The sequence below is a fragment of the Cryptomeria japonica genome, chromosome 10, assembly GCF_030272615.1.
Source record: "Cryptomeria japonica chromosome 10, Sugi_1.0, whole genome shotgun sequence".
NCBI lineage: Eukaryota > Viridiplantae > Streptophyta > Pinopsida > Cupressales > Cupressaceae > Cryptomeria > Cryptomeria japonica.
Window position 1 is genome coordinate 338592226 of NC_081414.1, and position 20208 is coordinate 338612433.

At 33.9% G+C, this 20208-nt stretch overlaps 1 protein-coding gene across 1 annotated transcript; it reads left to right on the plus strand.

Moving 5' to 3' along the window:
• The first annotated feature begins 16642 nt into the window (after positions 1-16642).
• LOC131077200 (receptor-like protein kinase HSL1) lies at positions 16643-19980 on the plus strand. The gene is made up of 2 exons (XM_058014633.2): positions 16643-19253; positions 19349-19980. Exons 1-2 carry the CDS (start codon positions 16643-16645, stop codon positions 19780-19782), a joined length of 3045 nt encoding a protein of 1014 aa, XP_057870616.2. The 3' UTR covers positions 19783-19980.
• Positions 19981-20208: the final 228 nt, after the last annotated feature.

Genomic DNA, 20208 nt, shown 5'->3' on the forward strand with positions numbered 1-20208 from the left:
ATTTGGGATAAATTGGAGACATTGAATGAAGGAGATACCACTGTCAAAATTACAAAACTGGAATGCTTCCGAGTCAGGTATGAAAATTTGAAAATGGAAGAAGATGAAAGAATTTTTGCTTTTATGGGACGAGTTAATAAAATTGTTTTGGGAATACAATGTTGTGGAGGTTCCTTAAGTGAAGATGAAATTGTTTCTAAAGTTTTAAGAGAATTTCCACCAGCATACAAAATGAAAGTAATTGCTATTAATGAGTTGAGAACAATGCCTAATACATCAATATCTAGAGACACCTTGGTTGGAAAACTTTTAAGATTTGAGCTTGAGGAATTTGGTCCTGTTGCTACAATTAAAATAGATTTAGCCTTCAAAGAATCATCATCTACATCATCATCATCATCATCATCATTTGATAAATCTGATTGGAAAGCACTTTATGCAAGAGAACTTGAAGATATCAGGAGGGAAAATGAAGAACTTGAAGCACTATTTGCAAGGAAAATGCCTAAAGGTCCTATTGGTAGTAAGTATGAAGGTAAAGCACCATTTAAATGTTTTAACTGCAATAAAGTTGTTCATATGGCATCTAGATGTCTTGATAGACATGCAAGATTGAGAGAAGAAGCTAAAAGAACATACAAGCCTAACCCCGAATATCAGAGACACAGATTTAAGAAGAATAGAAACACATCATGTTATTATGCTGATGAAGGAATTACTGATGATTCTAATGAAGAAGCGACAGACAATGGATGGGCTTTTATTGCAATAACAGAAGATCAACTGGTACCTACTATTCCACCGGTAGAGCAAGCCCTGTCTGCTAAAATTGAAGAAAAGGATGAATGGATTATAGATTCCGGATGTTCACATCATATGACTGGTGATAAAAGTAAATTCTTATCTTTTTAGGAGTACAATGGGGGTCTAGTAAGATTTGGAGATGACAAAGCTTGTTTGATCAGATGAAAAGGCACTATATCTTTTGATGGTAAGCACAATACTGACAATGTTTACTATGTTGAAGGTTTGAAGCATAATCTTTTGAGTGTTGGTCAATTAGTTGAAAAGGGATTTTAGTTACAATTCAAGAATGGTAAATGCAAAATCATGAACATAATTGGTTTGGAAATTGCAACCGATAATCAAACTAGAGGTAATATCTTTCATTTGAATAACAATGAAAAGACATGCTTGATTGCACAAAATTGTTGAAACTTGGTTATGACATAAAAGACTCTGTCATGTGAATTTTGATTGTATTATAAAGATTAGTTCATCGAAGGCAGTAAGGGATTTACCTAAGATTGTAAAACCTCTTAATCCGTTATGTAAGGAATGTCAAATGGGAAAGAAAGTCAGAACAACTTTTAAGAGTATATTTGAGAAATCCAATGATGTTCTTGATTTAATTCATATTGACTTATGTGGTCCGGCAAGAACAAGAAGTCTACAAGGAGATAGATACTTTATGCTAATTATTGATGATTATTCTAGAATGTGTTGGGTTACTTTTCTTAGGGATAAATCAGAAGCTTTTTGGAAATTCAAATTATTCAAGGCACTTGTAGAGAATGAAACAAGTAAGAAAATCAAGTGTTTAAGATTAGATCAAGGAGGTGAATTTCCATCTAAGGAGTTCAATATATTTTGTGAAGTGAATGGAATTACAAGACAAATATCAACAGCCCAGACACCTTATCAAAATGGAGTTGTGGAAAGGAAGAATATAACTATTCTGGATGCAGCTAGAAGCATGATATCAAAAGAAAATCTACCTCATGTGTATTGGAGAGAAGTAGTGAATACAACGGTTTACACTTTTAACAGAGTTCACATCAAAGGTGAAATAGGTAAGACACCCTATGAATTATGGTTTGGTAATATTCCTACTCTTAAGTACTTCAAAATATTTGGAAGCAAATGCTACATTAGGAGAGATGAGTATATTGGTAAATTTGATCCTACAAGTGATGAAGGTATATATCTTGGTTATTCATCTAAGAGAAAAGCATATAGATGTTTTAATAAAAGATTGCAGAAAATCATTGAGAGTGCAAATGTGAAGATAGATGATCACTTTAGAGGAAATTCAAGATCTATGGATTCTTAACTGGTAGTTGAGATGATCATAAATGAACCTATACAGAACATAATGTTGATCCAGTCACACCGGCATCATCAGAGAATTCCATAGTGACTGAAGAAGAACAACAAGTGAACACATCTAGGTATGTAAGACTGAATCATTCTGAAAGTCAGATAATTGGGAATAAGCATCAAGGAGTTATGACAAGAGGAAGACTAACAAATGAAGAGGTATGTTTAATTTCTCAAGTTGAACCAACATGTGTTATTGAGGCATGTGAAGATAAACATTCGATTAAAGCTATGGAAGATGAATTAGAACAAATTGAAAAGAACAATACATGGACATTGGTTCCCCGACCTAAAGATAAAAATGTAATTGGAACTAAATGGGTATTCATAAATAAACTTATGAAGATGGTAAGGTAATCGAAAACAAAGAAAGACTAGTGTGTAAAGGATATACATAGAAAGAGGGAATTGATTACAATGAAACCTTTGCACGGTAGCTAGAATTGAGGCAGTCAGATTATTTCTTGTATTTGTAGCACATAAGAACTATAAAGAATATCAAATGGATGTTAAATGTGCATTTCTGAATGGTGATCCTGAAGAGGAATTTTACATTGAACAACTTGATGGATTTTCATTGACAAATGATAAACATATGGTTTCCAGATTAAGGAAAGCTTTATATGGATTGAAGCAAGCTCCTAGAGCTTGGTATGCTAGATTGGACAAATATCTTTTGAAGCTTGGTTACACTAAAGGTAATGCTCACAGAAACTTATATTTCAAAGTGACTAATGAAGACATCTTGGTTATTGAATTTTTTGTTGATGACATTAGTTTTGGAGGAGAAGATGGATTGTGTAAAGAATTTTCTAATAAGATGCAAGAAGAATTTGAAATGTCTTGGGGAGATAAAATTAATTTTAGGATTGCAGATTTCATAGACTGCTAAAGGTATATTCATATGCCAAACAAAGTACCTGAAGAAACTACTGAAGAAATTTGGTATGGAAAACTCTAAACTGGTAAGTACTCCTATGACTACAACTGATAAACTATCATTAAAGGATGATTCAACTCCTATTAATTTGACAAGATACAAATCTATGATTGGAGGTTTACTGTATTTGACACAAAAAAGACTTGATATAATGAATGCAATATGTATTGTTTCAAGATTTCAGACTAATCCTAGAGAAAATCATGAATCAACAGTGAAAAGGATTTTTCGGTATTTACAAGGCACACCAAATCTTGGTTTATGGTATCCTAAAGATGAAAATTTTGATTTATGTGCATACATTGATGCTTATTGGGCAGGAGATGTAGATGACAGAAAGAGAACCACCGACGAGGTATTGGGTCAGTGCAAGAAGATGAGTCCACTTTTTGGCCAAAAAGTGGAAGTGTTTTCCCTGATTTTCAGATTTTGTCTCATTTGAGCTTAAATTTTGAAACACCTAGAGATTGAATCTTGGAAAAAGTCAGTAATATAAAAGATAGCCCTCTGAGTGTAGTTTCCAAATATATAATTTATTTTAATACCCACATAATAAAAAATAACTTTTTAAATGGAGTTCTGAAAACTATGTTTTAAAAATGCCTGTTTCAGGACCATACCATGCATGTGTACGACCCACACTTTTTGACACAATTAAAATTATTTTCTCAAACCGTTTTGGGAAATGGTTTGTAACACACTGAAGATTGATGAGCATATTTTTTTGTATTTTTTTTTCTAATATTTTTTTTTTAATTAATTTTTTAATGGCCGTAATTATCTTTTTAAAAATTTGACGTGTACGACCCACATAATTTGATGTAAACTTAACATTTTTTGATTTTTTTTTTTTTTAAATACAAAAGAATTTTGTGTAGATTGATGACATATAATTTTTTTTCCAAAATTCTTTAAAATAAAAAAGTTATTAAATTAACAAAATTAGTTAATATTTCAAATTTATGGACCCGATTTAGTATAAATTCAATGAAAAATAGTTAAAATAATCAATTTTTAAATAAATTTACATATTTAGAATCTAGACAGTATAATTTGAAATGGGTTTTAATTTCGTATAAAAATTCTCTAATTAGAGGCGCGTAAACTATTTCTGAAGTTCATATTTGTGCTTTCATTCATGGAGATTTGAATTTGCAGGTCCATGTCTCAGGTGTGGCCATCCCAGGCCTATCCCGGGCCTAATCCCGAGCCAAGTGCCGGGTTGTGGAATCAACTTCCACAAAACGGGCCCCCGTTTTCAAACAAGGGCGGATTGTGGAAAAAAAGGAAAAATGCCATTTAGAAACGAGGGCCCGCTTTTAAACAAAACGGGGGCCCGTTTTTAGAAACGGGCCCCCATTTTTTAAAACGGGCCCCCGTTTCTAAAAACGGGCCCCCGTTTCTAAAAAACGGGCCCCCGTTACCTTTTGGCTCGGGAGCCCGAAGCACAAACGGGCCCCCGTTTTTTGAAAACGGGCCCCCGTTTATAAGAGCGCATTTTTCAATGCGCGGACTTCCGCGAATTTGTGACTCATTACCTTGCACTTGCCCTATTCTTTCTTGGTAGCAGATTGATTTCATGATTGAGCAAGAAACAAAGTTGTATATCATTATCAACAACAAAATTAGAATATGTTGCAGCAACAACTAATTGTACTTAGGTATTATTGATTAAGAAAGTGTTGAAGGACATAAAGGTAAAATGCAAAGAACCTATAATCATCTATTATGATAATTCAACAATAATTGATATATCTAAGAATCTGGTATTTCACTGTAAAACTAAACATGTTTTTATCAAATACAATTTTCTGAAAGAGAATGTTGAAGCAAAAGAAGTGAGATTGGTTTATGTGAATACTAAAGAGAAGATTGCAGATATCTTTACTAAGCCTTTTCCTAAGGAAAATTTTGAATATCTCAAAGAGCAGCTTGGGGTTATATCCTCACCGGTAGAGACCTAGACGTTTGATGACTGACATCAAACCAACATAATTTACAGAGAAACCTTTTTTTTCGGCTTTGATGGAGGAGAGCTACTTCTCAAGGGGAGTAGTTGGTTATAATAGTTGGTTATTGTAATTGGTTCTATGAATTGGTTGTATCTGGTATTTGTACTGCTTTGGCATTTGATGTCAAAGGGGGAGATATATCTATGGAAAAACGTTATCCTTTGGGGAGAGATTATTCATTGGGGGAGATATTTTTACTCTCTGCATTTGTATTTTGATTTATGGTATTGATCTATTCAGGAGATTGTTGGGAGATTGTTGGTTTTTAGTTTTTGGCATTTTTGCTTTAGCACTTAGATGGTTTTTCCATCTTGTGTTGCCATCAATTCCAAAGGGGGAGATTGTTGGTATTATGGATATGTTGCATTGGTTTTGTCATTGATGTCAACACTTATCAACACTTATCCTTTTGGAGATCTTTGGTTATGTTCACCAGCAAGTTCAGTGACTTATGCACAGTCACTGGTATTTGGTTCACCGGCAGGTTATATTGTTCACCGACACTTAGGATGACTTGTTATCATCTAGAGATCACTTGGTTATGTCGAAGACATGGTTTGGACACTTGGTTTTGGTATTCTGTTTATTAGTCTAATCAGGTTGACATATTTGTTGTTACTGACAAATTGGTCTAGGTTATGGACTGACATGCATTATCTATTCCAGATTAGCACGACACATTATGGAGATGATTTAATCAATTGGTATTGTTGTAATTACATTGAGCTGACATGATGCATCACATCTTGACTTATTTGTAAATGATTTAATTTTAATATTCTTAGTGAGCCGACCTACACATTTGGTCTTAGTTTTTGGTATATATGTAAGATCTCAATTGTGGGATGCAAGGACATGGTATGTAAGGTTAAGGTATTGTAACATGGTATGTGCGAATATTGAAGATCATATGAGGAGACCATAGAGAAGGTTCAAGGAAGGTTTGAAGGTGATTATCAGAGCTTAATTGGTACTGAATCCAGTATTGGAGATGCTACTTTGTGCAGTACATTCTCATTGGATTTAATCAGCCAATTGTAGTCAGTGTGACTCCCATCTTGTGATTGAGTAGTGAGCTCTAGGCAGATGACCTTTCTGCATGTGAAGACCCCATTTGTACACATATACTATCTGTATTAGTATCATTTGATTGTGGGTAAGGTTTCCCACTATGGTTTTTCCCCTTATAGGGTTTCCACGTACAAATCTTTGTGTTATGTGTTGTGGATGTTTTTGATTAAGTAAAAATAGGTTTTAAGGGACCTAAAACCCGATTACATTTGATAGATAGCCAAGAAGGAAACAAAACAAGATAGATGCAAAAGACCAACAAAAAAACCAGCAGCAGAGAAAGGGACAGCAAGAGGCCAACAAGAAATTGGCCCCAAGCCCAACATTACAAGTTAATTAAAAACTCTTAATCGATTCCTCAACATTCTATACCAAGAGCATCATTTCCTTGGTCGCTTCCCTCAGGTCGTTGTTTTCCTGTCCCAGTTGGCTCTCTTTCATTTTGGTGTCCTTCCCAGTGGTGGTCTGCCTAGTTCTGCGTCTAGGGTTCTGGTGGGTAGGGCTGGAGGTTGGAGCGTCTTCTATAATTACTAGATTCTTATCCTGATTTTTCCTTTCCAAATGATCCACCAAAGAGTTCATATTCTAGGAAGAAACTTTAAGGACCTAGAGGCTGTGGATGTTGTGGATGTTGTTTCTCTTTCTGTTTCATGCATTAAGTTTCACTAGTATTAATATTTAACTGTTAATCTGTTAACCGGCATTAAGTTTTTTTAATCAGTATTATATATCAAGTTTAATTAAGTTATATTTGGGTTGAAATTAATAGACAACTGACTCACCCCCCCTCTCAGTTGTCTCTGGGTCCTAACAGGATAAGTGGTAGTTGAATATGTGGGAATATATATAAATAGGGATATGTGAAGGATAGATAAATGAAGACATCTTCACATAAAGATTATACCATTTTTTGACATCTAATTACATTAAGATATTCTCTCAAAATGGAAAATAAGAATCAATGTGTATGGAAATTTCACTATCAATATATATAGGACAAGGGAAATGTAGGGGCACATCCCAAAAAACTGCAAAAAATGAAGAATATAAGTAAAGAAAAATGGATGCATTATAATGACATCTAAAAGTATTAGATCTTGAAAATCAAGTTCCTAAAAAAGTTTTGATAGGTGTGAGGTCTTTGAGGTTTCTAGGTTTGTGATGCCTTGAGATTTACAAAATGAACTTAGATGTTACAAAGGCATTTTTCCTCAATGAAATGAAACGGTTGAAAACACAAAGGAAGCGATCTAACATTAATCCATATAATAAATTTACATTTGAAGCTCAAACTCTCTTCACTATCTTTGATATATTAATTTTTTTAACAAATTCTTGAGTTATAAAGTTACCAAACCATTCACTCTTAACCTCATCCATTTATCTAGATATAGTATTGATACATGTTATCATATTTTTGTTATCTTTCTTATAGATAATTTCATAGCTATATTTTTATTTTCTTTCATCCATTTGTTGTTGTTGTCGGGATGACTTCTTTTTTAACAAAATATATTTCAAAAAGTTATGATTTTTGTAATCTAGAATTTTTGGACCAAAAAGTAAAGAGGGAGAGAAAGAGAGAGGGGGGGGGGAGAGAATAGGATAAGATAATGAGAGAGAGAGAGAGAGAGAGAGAGAGAGAGAGAGAGAGAGAGAGAGAGAGAGAGAGAGAGAGAGAGAGAGAGAGAGAGAGAGAGAGAAGGAGGAGAGGGTGAGAGACATGAGGTAGAGAGAGAATGAGAAGGAGAAGAGGGTGAGAGAGAACGAGAAGGAGAAGAGGGTGAGATACTCGACAAAGAGAGAAGTGTGAGGGGGAGAGAGATGATATAGAATTCAAGGAGGATAATTAGGGCTCAAAATAGATAGAGATGGTGATGGGGGAAGGAAGACGAGAGAGAGAGGAAAAGAAGAGAGACATGCATGTATACAAACATATATACATATATCTATATAAATAAATAAATATATATATATATATATATATATATATATATATATATATATATATATATATATATATATATATATATATATATATATATATATATATATATATATATATATATATATATATATAAAACTATAGATATGCATAAATATATATAAACACATATTATATATGTATGTCTATACATATGTGTAGTAAATGCTAAGTTTACAAGAATACATTTTGATGTCTTCATAACCCATATGGGTTTTGTGAAACTCAAAATGATGGTTTTAGTTCTACATAACCCGTATGGGTTATGTAGAACTATGAATGGTACTTTTTGTTTTTCAAAACCCGAGTGGGTCATCTTGCACATCAGAACCCGTGTAGGTTTTGGCTTGGTAAGAGGGTTGGAAAATGACCCTAAGGCTTGCAAGCCCATTTTCCCTCCATTTTTGTCCCTTTACATGTTTTTTCATCTTTCAGCATGATTTCACGACTTTGACATCATCAGGTTTACAAATGATCAAGTAGGTATCTCTAAAATTACCACCATAATCTCACACGCCTTCTGAGCTTTCCAACCATATAATTTTTTCTATTTTTGGACAACATTACCATAGTAAACTTTAATTTTCTTTATGAGTGCCCTGGCAGTCCTCACAAACATATGTCTACCATTTTTTTAATAACTTTTGATGTACTTGACCAAATTCAAAATAAATTACATATTATTTTTCTACACTAGATTCTATACACTTCTAAAAATATAAGTTTGTATTTTCGATTATTTTGATGCAAGTTATGCCCAACGCACGAACAGGTACCAAATTTTCAGGATGCGATCACTTCAAAAAATCATAAAAAAAATACTCAATGGAAAATCACAAAAAAATACTTAACTTCTCGATCTCACTCTTACCTATCATCCTACCAAAGGGTTTTGTAAAAGACTAAATCTAACTATATATTTTGTGCAGCGCACGAAATAATTATGTTTTGTTTTTCTGAAAAAATCAGGAATAGTTTTTCGTGTGCAAGAGGTTTGACACTCTTAATCTTATCCAATTTTTAAAAACTTTACTAGTTTAGAAACTAGATTCAAAGTAATGCAATTCGTATTCTTTGCTCAACTCCTAGTTTGGAGTGCATGACCTTCAAATATCTCTTTGAAGTTCAGGTTTACCTGTTTTTAGAAAAAAAAAAGTGGCCACTTATACCCCCCTTTTTGTTCACCATCTTGGTGCACTTACCCAAGAATAAAGGGATTGTGAAAATATGATAAGGCCAAAAGTAAATAAATGTCACCTCATTTCTTTTGTTCAAATTATGGATGGTTTTATGAAAAATTTCAAGGACCTAAACTTTTACTATAGTTATGTAAAAACTTGCAACAATAGGATGAATGACCCCTACCTCGTGAATCTCTTTAAACGATTTCTCAATTTGATTGTTTATGTCAAAGGGACATTGGTAGGGCTAAATATTTGGAGGATTACTACAAGGAATGAGGATAATGACATGGTCATGGGAGAGATTAAACCTTTGGGTTTGTTGAATTCTTATTGATACTTATTAAGGAGACCTTGTAAGTCTAATGGAGATGTAGAAAGAGTTTGAACCTATAAAAAGAGTAAACATGAGCTAAGATACCATAAAACCCCTCTTACAACATTTTTTTCTTTTATGGAAGAGACATAAATAATTGACACCCAACACTACATCTTGTCTATAAAAAGAAAGAGAAAAATATCAATGGTCAATTGATAATCCCTATCTAGTAAGATTAACATTACAACACATGCCACCACAAGACATAATAAGATCACTAGTTAATGCCATAAATTGAAAATTATTCTAGTAATAAAAGAAACAATTAGTTGTCAATATTCTTTTTTTTTTATAAAGATATGAGTTTTATAACTATTTATCTAGGAATAAAAGAAACAATTAGTTGTCAATATTCTTTTTTTTTATAAAGATATGAGTTTTATAACTATTTATCAAGACCACCAGCAACCAAGGACCATAAGGGTTTGGGGGAAGAGAAGCATGCTAGAGCATGAACATAAACGTGGGTATCAAGAGTGCGACATTATTTTAGGGAAACCAACTATTCTTTTGCATATAAATTTTCCTTGGAATCTCTAGGTACTATATAGAGTAAATTAGATACAAGCACATTGCTTTTGATATTTATGACCTTTGTCCCATTTTTTTTAATCACAATTGAAATATAACCCATTTTCCTTTTTTCTACCATTTCCTCTCAAGATATTTGGTTAATAAATGTGTCTTATTTCGCAATCAGGTACATATATTTTAGGTTTGAAAGAGGAGAAATAAGTGATTGAACAATGGGCTACAAATTTGTTCTCTATAAGCTAAGATAAAGCCATAAAATCACAATAAAGGCTTGGTTTGAATGTAAGAATCTCTACTCAAAGATCCTCTTTGAAACCACCTACAAAATGGGTGATCCCATAATATTGGGTTACACTTTTGGCCAAACTTGACAGTAAAATCGACATTTTGTACTAGATATTGACTTTTAGCTAAACCATTAAGAATAATTTGAAGATGAAGTAAACTACTGTTTTGTAAGATATTTCATGTAGATTCTAAATATATATTTATATTTTAAACTAGAAATGAATTGAATTTTTCCTTTTTTATTGAAATAAAGATATCGATACTTAGGGAAAAGATATTTTTTTGCAATTTTTTTCTTTAGTTTCTAATTTTTTCACATGTGTGAAACACAATCTATAATATTCAATGAACAACCTACATTACTAAGAAATAAAAAATAAATATATTAATAAAATTAAATATATTGAAAATCATACTTATTGGAAAGCTTATAATAAGGACTACATACTTACAAAACAAAACTTTTAAATGAATTCATTTGACTCCCCAAAAGCTAATGTAAAAGTGATTTTTTCTTTTCACTATTTTGATAGGTGCAAAGGAGACTCCATTGCAAGAATGATTTAAGAGTAGAGAGGTTCTATCAAAGGCATTTTTATTTTAAGAACACTTTGATCTAACTCTCTTTAATTAATTAATTTAAATGAGACCTCTCAAGGCTTAAACCATTATATTTTCTAAAAAAGTGCAATTTCAGCAAAAATCAGGATGCACCAAAAAGTGTAACCCATTATTGTGGGATCACACAAATAATTTCTAAAAAATGATTTAGTAAGGCCATGGGTCTAGTTTACTAATTTATTATTAAACTCAATTTGATATTCCCATACTAAATGTTGTTGTCATAATTTATAGAGGGTAGTAGGAAAGTATTCATATCTACTAGTGCCAATGCAAATGAGGGATTCCTTCAAAATTATACCCATGTGAGAATTAGTGTGTTCTATCCAACCATTGAAACCATCAAATGACTTATTTTTCCAAGTGAAAGATGCAATCAAGAAATATTGATCCTAGGAAATTCAATGTAGTGCAAAATGTTCATTGGCCATAATCAACCAATTGGTAAGATATGTATCATGAAATATATGTGGAAGTCTAATTTAGTAGGTCATTGAAGTTCCTCTTAATTTGGATAGGGATTCACATGCTCTATCAATAGAGGGTTTTCCTTGTTTGATTATGATATGTTTGTTACCAATTATGCCACTTTCTCTATATTAGGATAGATATCTTGTTATTGGTGTATATATTTTTGCTCTCTAGTGTATTTTCATTTGATCAATTTAAGGTCAATGAACAATACACTCTAGTTGGTCCTATGAATTATAACCTATTTCCATAGTGAAAAATTAGAGGTAGTAGAAAAAGGTGACTAGATATATATGAGGAAAAAACTAAAAGGTAGAGATGAGTACAAATTGGTAGGTTCCTAAATGAGGAAAAATATGAGGTTGGCCAAAAAAGGGTTAGCTAAAGTTTTATGGGAAATTGACTAGGTAAAAAAAGTTATTTAATAAATAAATATTATTCAATGGCTTTAAGGACAAGGACAGAGAAAAAGATTATGCGAACATCTGTTTGATTGAATCATTATAACAAGTGAAATCGATAGAAGTTCGGCAAATTTAACTTTGAATTTCACAATTTTAGGGGTTAAATACATGGATACATAATCAATTTTACACCAAACTATTTAACCTAATATAAGGGAGAGACAAGAATTATGTGGGGAATGAATGTCTTGACATAGAGGGTTTCATAAATTCTAGGTGCATGGAATGATGTGCGAACTTGAATAAGTGGTAGTTGAATATGTGGGAATACATGTAAATATAGACATGTGAAGGATAGAGAAATGAAGACAACTTCGCATAAGATTACACAATTTTTTGACATCTAATTAAATTAAGATATTCTCTCAAAATGGGCAATAAGAATCAACATGTGTATACAAATTTCACTATTAATATATATAGGACAAGGGAAGTGTAGGGGCACATCCCAAAAAACTAAAAAAAAAGAAGAAAGCAAGAAAAGAAAAATAGGTCCCTTAAATGACATCTAAAAGTCTTAGATCTCGACAATCAAGTTCGTAAAAAAGTTTTGATAGTTGTGAGGCCTTTGAGATCATTACGTTTGTGATGCCTTGAGATCTACTATATGAACTTAGGTTTTCACAAAAGATTTTTTCCCCAATGAAATGAAAATGTTGAAAACACAAAATAATCAATCTAACATTAATCCATATAATAAATTTACATTTGAAAAATCTTCATTGAAAATTAAACATTTGTTATAAAAAAATATAATATATTTAATCTTCATAAACTATTATAATATAAAAAGTAAAATCAATCTTAAAAAACTAATAGATATATTATCTAATTTAAATTATAAAACTAACTCAGTTATCTTTAATTTTAAATAATGTATCTAATAAATACATTAACCCTAAAAAATTAATGATATGCCTCAATAAAAAATTGGTGGCAGCAAACTCTAAACCTTGTGTCAAACCTCTCAAACACTCTACACATAATTTTAAATTGAAAACGGGTTATTCAAACTCTGTAGGCTTGGTTAACCTTTGTTATTGTTTACCCGTAGAATTATTTGTTTAAATAATTAATAATAATACTTTCTTCAACTCATATAATGTTTTGTAAGTGTACTTGCTTTGTTTGTCTCTATTAGACAACTTCTCCACAACGCTTTGGAAAGAAAGAGCCAAAACATTTAGTTTTACTGAACCTCAAACTTAATCAATTCTCTGCACAATTTTGAACATATCCATTGTCTTGCTCGCGTTGTGTTAGGGTTAGTTTTTAGCATCCAATCGACTCGTTTCATATGCTTTTCACATTTAGTTGGTAGTTACATCATTATTGATGTGCATTCATTTTTCTTTTGTATTTAGTTAATTCTTTATTGTATTAAAGGTATTTGAGATAGAGAAAGTTGTTTAGATATGTATTTATAAAGGTTAATATTTATTTGGATAGATATGAGAATATTGTGTTTAGATGTTGTGCATATATTTGACTACATCTTCTTTATCGCATATTTGTTGTACATTTACATTTCTTGTTTCATTTACATCTTTTTGTACATTTACATCTCTTGGTACATTTACAGCTCTTTGTACATTTACATCTCTTGGTACATTTACAACTCTTTGTAACTCTAATTTGAGGGATCCAAAATTATTATTATGTATTTGCATCCTTTGATAAAATAAAATTATTCTTTCATTTTTTTGATTTCATTTGCACTTTCATCGAAGATCTTTTATTTTGGATGACTAATCCCATAACAAAATCTTACATAGCATTAAAACACGTGAAAATGCTTCATACCACCATAGAAACTAGAAATTTATTTTTACATTTTAACTAGTCTTGAAATCTCATGGTTTTGATTAGAAAACTTAATTATTTAATTAATTAGGCATTCTTTGTTATCAACAATTAGCATACCCTAACATTTGTTCACTACATAAATTATTTAATCTAATTAATTGAAATAATTCATCATATTTAACTAGCTAAAATAATGTTGTCTTATCCAAAATCCGCATCACTTTTTTCTTTACTTAAAAACATTAATTTGTAGCTATCACTATTTAAATACCTATTTTAATTTATTTATCTAATCCTAATTTGAACCAAATTTTTATCTTATCCATTTATATACATAACCTAATTCTAGTCATCTATTTCTCAATTCAGAATGAAATGAAGATCAAACCTCTCATATCTATCCGGCCAAGAAAATATACATCTTCAATTTCACGCATGGTGCTCAAGATGTCTTGTAAGAATAAACATCTATGTGTGGCTCTCACAAATATGTGAGATCACTTATCACAACACACATCCCCATGATTATTCTAGCAGACATGGGATCCTTCAATCTCCACTGTTTCTTCAAATTAAGATAATCTCAACCATTCAATTACCTCATTCCATATTATATCTATTTGTAGCTCTCCCGAATAGTCAATTGTAAGGTTCGTATTTCCCATTTGAGCTAATCAATATCCACCATCCAATCCAAGACCAAATCATTGTTAGGAAATAATGCTTCATACCCAATTACATTTAATCTGTTTCCTACATAGCTCGTGAGAGAAAAGCATGCATACAAGCTTACAAAATCACCATTGAGAAAAGATCAAATAGACAATTCATAAGATAACTCGAGATATACCTTGGCAAAAACTTCATGAGAGAAAAACTAGCCTCCAAAAGAATCCATACTCCATGTATTATTTAGCCATAAAGCAATACAAAGCATTTACAAATTTATAATGAATAATTCTAAAACATCAAGCCCTCCAATGCATTCTCCATGTGTCCAAGCACAAATTCCCACATTCCATGCCATGCTTTAGATATGGACTCCTCCGAAAGATTCGATAATGGAATTCACATCAAGCATTCTGACTATGACTTGAAACTTTGCACAAAAAATTCTACTACCATTAACTATCCCAAATCTCTCATGCATGCATTTCTTTCATAGAGTTGTTGTACAACTTTTTCACAACATTTGTAGAATTATCTCTGGGAGATAGTGCCAGTTTTTTGGAGAGTTTTCAATGTTGGTTGGACCGTCTCTCCTTCACTATGGAAGCTTTGTGTCACTATTTTAGTCTTTTCATAGCATAATCTATTGTCTTTTTAGAAGCATATTTATTTACCATCTTTTATTTTGTATCTATGATCTTGTTATCTGTTTTGACTATCCATGAAGTAGAATTACAAAAACAAGGGTTTGCATTACTATCTTGCTATTTCTTTAAGTTACTGTCATAGTCATGTTCTTGTTTGTTATTTATTGCACTACTATCTTCTTAGGATTTGTGCAACCTAGCAAAGGTTGTGGTTTTTTGAAGCTACCATGTATTTGTCTGTTTAGGATGACATCATGTCACATTGTAGCCCAAGCACAACACTCTTGTTTGAGATAGAAAGCTTGTTCTAGTTAGAAAGAAATCATTTTTACCTGTATTTTCTATCTCTGAAGTTATTTTAGTTCAGATTTGTACACAAATTCATATATTGCAATTAATGTGATGTAGTTGAAAGTGTGTATAAAGAATAATGTAAGACTCTTTTATCTTTTCAATTAGAGTGTATAGTTAAAACAAATAAACTAACAAGTTGTGGTATCTTTGGTTTTAATATAAGAGAAAAACTAGACTCTCAAAGAACATTTCTCCTTTCATAAAAGCCCCCTTTCTCTCTCTATATAGATCTCTTAAAAGATGTAATGTATATGAATTTTTTAAAATATATTATAAATATAGAAACGTAATTGATAAAAAAAATTCTTAATCTCTTCTTTAAATAAATATATTCAAAAAGATTATATTTAAAAACATGTATATATAATTATACAATTGTGAAATTCAAACTTTAATTATAACTAATTAAAATATATGAATGACAACATTATCTATCCAACATTTGAAAAGGACGCGTCTATTCTAGCTCCAAAACAACAGTACGGACGCGTTTTACACTATCGATTTTGCAGTTAACGGTTTCGATTGACTAACCTATCACTAACACGCTGTACGAAAGATCTGTTTTAGAGCTAGAATAGCCGTGGCCATTTGGATACACGTCACTATATTCATTAAATAAAATAAAAAATAAAAAATAAAAAATCATATTAAATTTTGAATTTTAATTAAAATTGATAAATCCGATCAAAGCTGCATTTTATTGACGTTCTAGAACAACCGATCATGTGACTTCTGATCTAAAATATTAATTCTTTCTCATGTGAGCAGGAAATCGACTCGCAACAGCAAAACCCATTTACTTTAGTTGTCTTGGTTTATACAGTTTAATTTCGCCATCCTCTTATCGCTTACTATAATGACGTTGAACAGACAAATTCCAAATCAAACTTAATGATCGTCCTCCGATTTTTCAAACGGTCTCTCCCGACTACCTATTCAAATTTATCTGCGTCCTCTGTATCGACTTTGACCCGCAACGGATAACAGAATGTTTCACATATACATTTCCCGCCTCCAACATTGCCGTTCGCAAGGCATTCCCGTACAGCCCAGCAATCATGGTCCGAATTGCTCAGAAAAATGGGATTCTCGCTCTCTTCTGTTGCGTTCTCAGTGTTCGCATTCTCCATTGCACCTGCATCTCGGAAGAGGGCAAAATTCTTCTCCAGATAAAAGCGAGCGATTGGATTGACGGAGGTAATAATTTGACGGACTGGAATACTTCTGACGAAATCCCCTGCAACTGGAATGGGATCTCTTGCAATTCTTCCAAGGTTGTCACTGCAGTTAATCTCACCGGCGCCTCAATTTCAGGCAATCTGACTTCTTCCATATGCCTTCTTCCAAGTCTGGAGAAGTTGATTCTCAGCGGGAATGCTTTCCAGCGGCCCTTTCCCGACGGACTGTTTGAATGCAGGAGTTTGCAAGTTCTCGATTTGTCCGGCAATCGCTTCTTCGGAAGCCTGCCCAGCCGCATCAGTGAATTCAGGGAGCTGAGAGTCTTGAATTTGGCACAAAATAGTTTCAGTGGCTCCATTCCTCCAGCCTTTGGAATGTTGCCAAACATCCAAGAGCTCTCGTTGGACGAAAATAATTTGAGGGGCACAATCCCTGCTTTTATTGGCAATTTGACAACCCTGACGAAATTCACTGCTGGCGATAATCCTCTCCTAGGCGGTGTGATACCGGTAGAGCTCGGGAAACTGAACCGGCTGCATGATTTACAACTATATAATTGTAGTCTAGAAGGCGAAATTCCGAATTTTTTCAGTAATTTAACGCAGTTGGATTACTTGGATCTGTCGAAGAATCAGCTCGAGGGCAATATTCCGGCTAGTTTGACTGCTCTGTCCAATCTAAGCATATTGATGCTCTGGAAAAACAATCTGTCTGGACCGATTCTGTCTAACATCGACAAGATGGGGAACTTAATTGTCATAGATCTTTCTGTCAACCAGCTAAGCGGTGAAATTCCATTCGCAATTGGCAAACTTGAATCTCTGGATCAGCTAATTCTGAATGAGAACCAGCTCACTGGAGAAATCCCTCCACAGCTTGGTGTGCTGCGGAAATTGACAAAGATAGTACTGTTTGGTAACAAGCTTAAGGGGTGGTTGCCCCAGGATTTGGGTACATATTCTAATCTTTATAATGTCGATGTAACGGCAACTGGTTTGGAGGGTCCCCTGCCGAAGAATCTGTGTAAGAACGGGCAGCTTCTTGGATTGGCTTTAGCTTCAAATAATTTCAATGGAAGTTTGCCTCCATCCCTGGAAGATTGCGAAAGTTTACAGAATGTGCAGCTGAATGACAACCAGCTCAGTGGTGAAATTCCTGTCGGGCTATGGAGATCTTCAGGTATTAGACAGTTGCTGCTTCACAATAATAAAATTGAAGGCCAGATTTCTGCGGCGATTGGACAAGCAAAGAGCCTGGCTTGGTTGCAAATAAGCAACAACAAGATCAGCGGAAGCATTCCCCCAGAGATTGGACAGCTGAAAAATCTCCAGAGCTTAAACGCGAGCAACAACCAATTGTCAGGGTCCATTCCAAATGAGATTGCGAACTTGACATTGATCAGTAATCTTCAGCTTGATCATAATTTTCTGTCAGGAGAAATTCCCACGGGTTTCATTTCACTGAAGAAGCTTTCTTTTCTCAATCTGGGTACCAATCGTCTTACAGGTGAAATCCCTGCATCCTTGGGCGACTTGCCCGCACTGAACATTCTTGATCTCTCAAATAATTTGCTTTCAGGCGAAATTCCTGTTGAATTAGGACGCCTACCATTATCTGGTTTCAATGTATCCGGCAATCGCCTGAACGGCCCTGTTCCTGCCGCTCTAGACAATGCGGCTTACAAAGATGCTTTCCTCGGCAATCCAGAATTATGCGGAGGTCAGAATTTGATGCTAAGATCGTGTTCTTCAGACAGGATATCATCTAGGCGATTGGTTACAATTCTTGTACCCTCTGTGATTTTAACAGCCATGGCAATCGGCTTCATTTGTGTCTGTCGGATCTCTCGGAGGAAAGCAAAGGGTACGCCATCATGGAAATTGACATCTTTCCATTTGCCGGAGCTTGACGAAGTGCACATCCTCCGCAACTTGTCGGAGGATAATGTTATTGGATCCGGAGGCGCTGGAAAAGTTTACAAGGTCATTCTGCAGAGCGGAGAAGTGGTAGCAGTGAAGAAGATCCGGAACATGAGCCGCTCACGGGGAAATTTTAAGAGAAAAGGTGCGCAGGAAAACAATGAATTGGGGGAAGTGGAGGTGGACAGACTGGGACTCATCCGGCACACCAACATTTTAAACCTTCTCTGCTGCATTTGGAGCGAAGAGTCCGATTTCAAGCTATTGGTGTACGAGTATATGCCCAACGGGAGCTTGTTGGAGCGTCTGCAGAATTCACAAGGACCGCAAATGGGGTTGCCATGGCCGACGCGCTATAAGATTGCACTGGGTGCAGCCCGTGGGCTGAGCTATATGCATCACGATTGCACACCTCCAATACTGCACAGAGATGTGAAATCCAGTAACATCTTACTGGATAAAGATTTCGAGGCTAAAATTGCAGATTTTGGTCTGGCCAGAGTCCTTAATAACTTGGGTGAAGAGTACTCTGTTTCAGGTTATGTGGGTTCTCATGGATATATAGCCCCAGGTTTGATTTTATCTCAATTGGCGAAATGCCAAAATTGTCAAATTTTCAATTTCTTTGTTTGAACATTTTGCGCCATTAACATTATTGGTGTGCAGAGTACGGCCGTAGACTGAAAGTGAGCGAGAAAAGTGACGTTTACAGCTTCGGAGTGGTGGTGTTAGAGCTGGTGAGTGGGATGAAAGCTACGAATGAGGTGCAGTACGGGGAAGGAGTGGACATTGTGGAGTGGACCTGCAACACAATAATAGGCAGGGGAGAGATGGGAGTGTTGGATTGGCGAATATTGGAAGAGAAGTGCGTGGAGCAAATGCTGTTGGTGTTGCGAGTGGGTCTGGTATGCACAAACAGGGACCCCAAACGGCGGCCTTCGATGAGGAAAGTGGTGGAGATGTTGGTGATGTGCAATCCAGAGCAAGAGGAAAGGGATAACATATTTTATCAGCAGGCGAGGAGTAGTCGGAGGGCGGATGCCAATTTCTCCGTTACCAGGCCATTCTTTCAAAGAGACGCTTCAGATCTGGAGACTTGAAAATCCTCCAACTCCGCCATCTAAATTCCCCTCGAAGAACCGATGAAATTCATGTATTTTTCTCACCTGGTTATATGAAACAAAACTGTTGTAAAGAAGCAGCTAGAAAAAGTCGAAATCTAAAGAAACAAATGTCAAACAAATATTTAAGAGTAGAATAATGAGTATTGTAAATAAATGATTTTATAAATAATAGAATGTAACCTAATCATGGTTTACAAGGTTTGGAAAATTTGTAGTCATGCACTAATATAACATTGTTATAGTAAACTTTGTGCAACTTAAGTTTTTAAAAAGTATATTGGATTTTGTCCTTTTTTTTTGTTGTCTTTTTATGCGACTTAACTGCTTATAGTTATTTGTCTAACTTATAGATAGTAAAGACAAACGTTGTGGCATTTGTTACGTGCATAAAGGTAAAAAAGT

What these genes read in the sequence shown, in the direction of transcription:
- LOC131077200 (XM_058014633.2), top strand. Translation starts at nt 16,643, where the DNA reads ATGGTCCGAATTGCTCAGAAAAATGGGATTCTCGCTCTCTTCTGTTGC. An exon ending in TCATGGATATATAGCCCCAG is followed by an intron (nt 19,254 to 19,348) that starts GTTTGATTTTAT and finishes ATTGGTGTGCAG; the next exon opens with AGTACGGCCGTAGACTGAAA.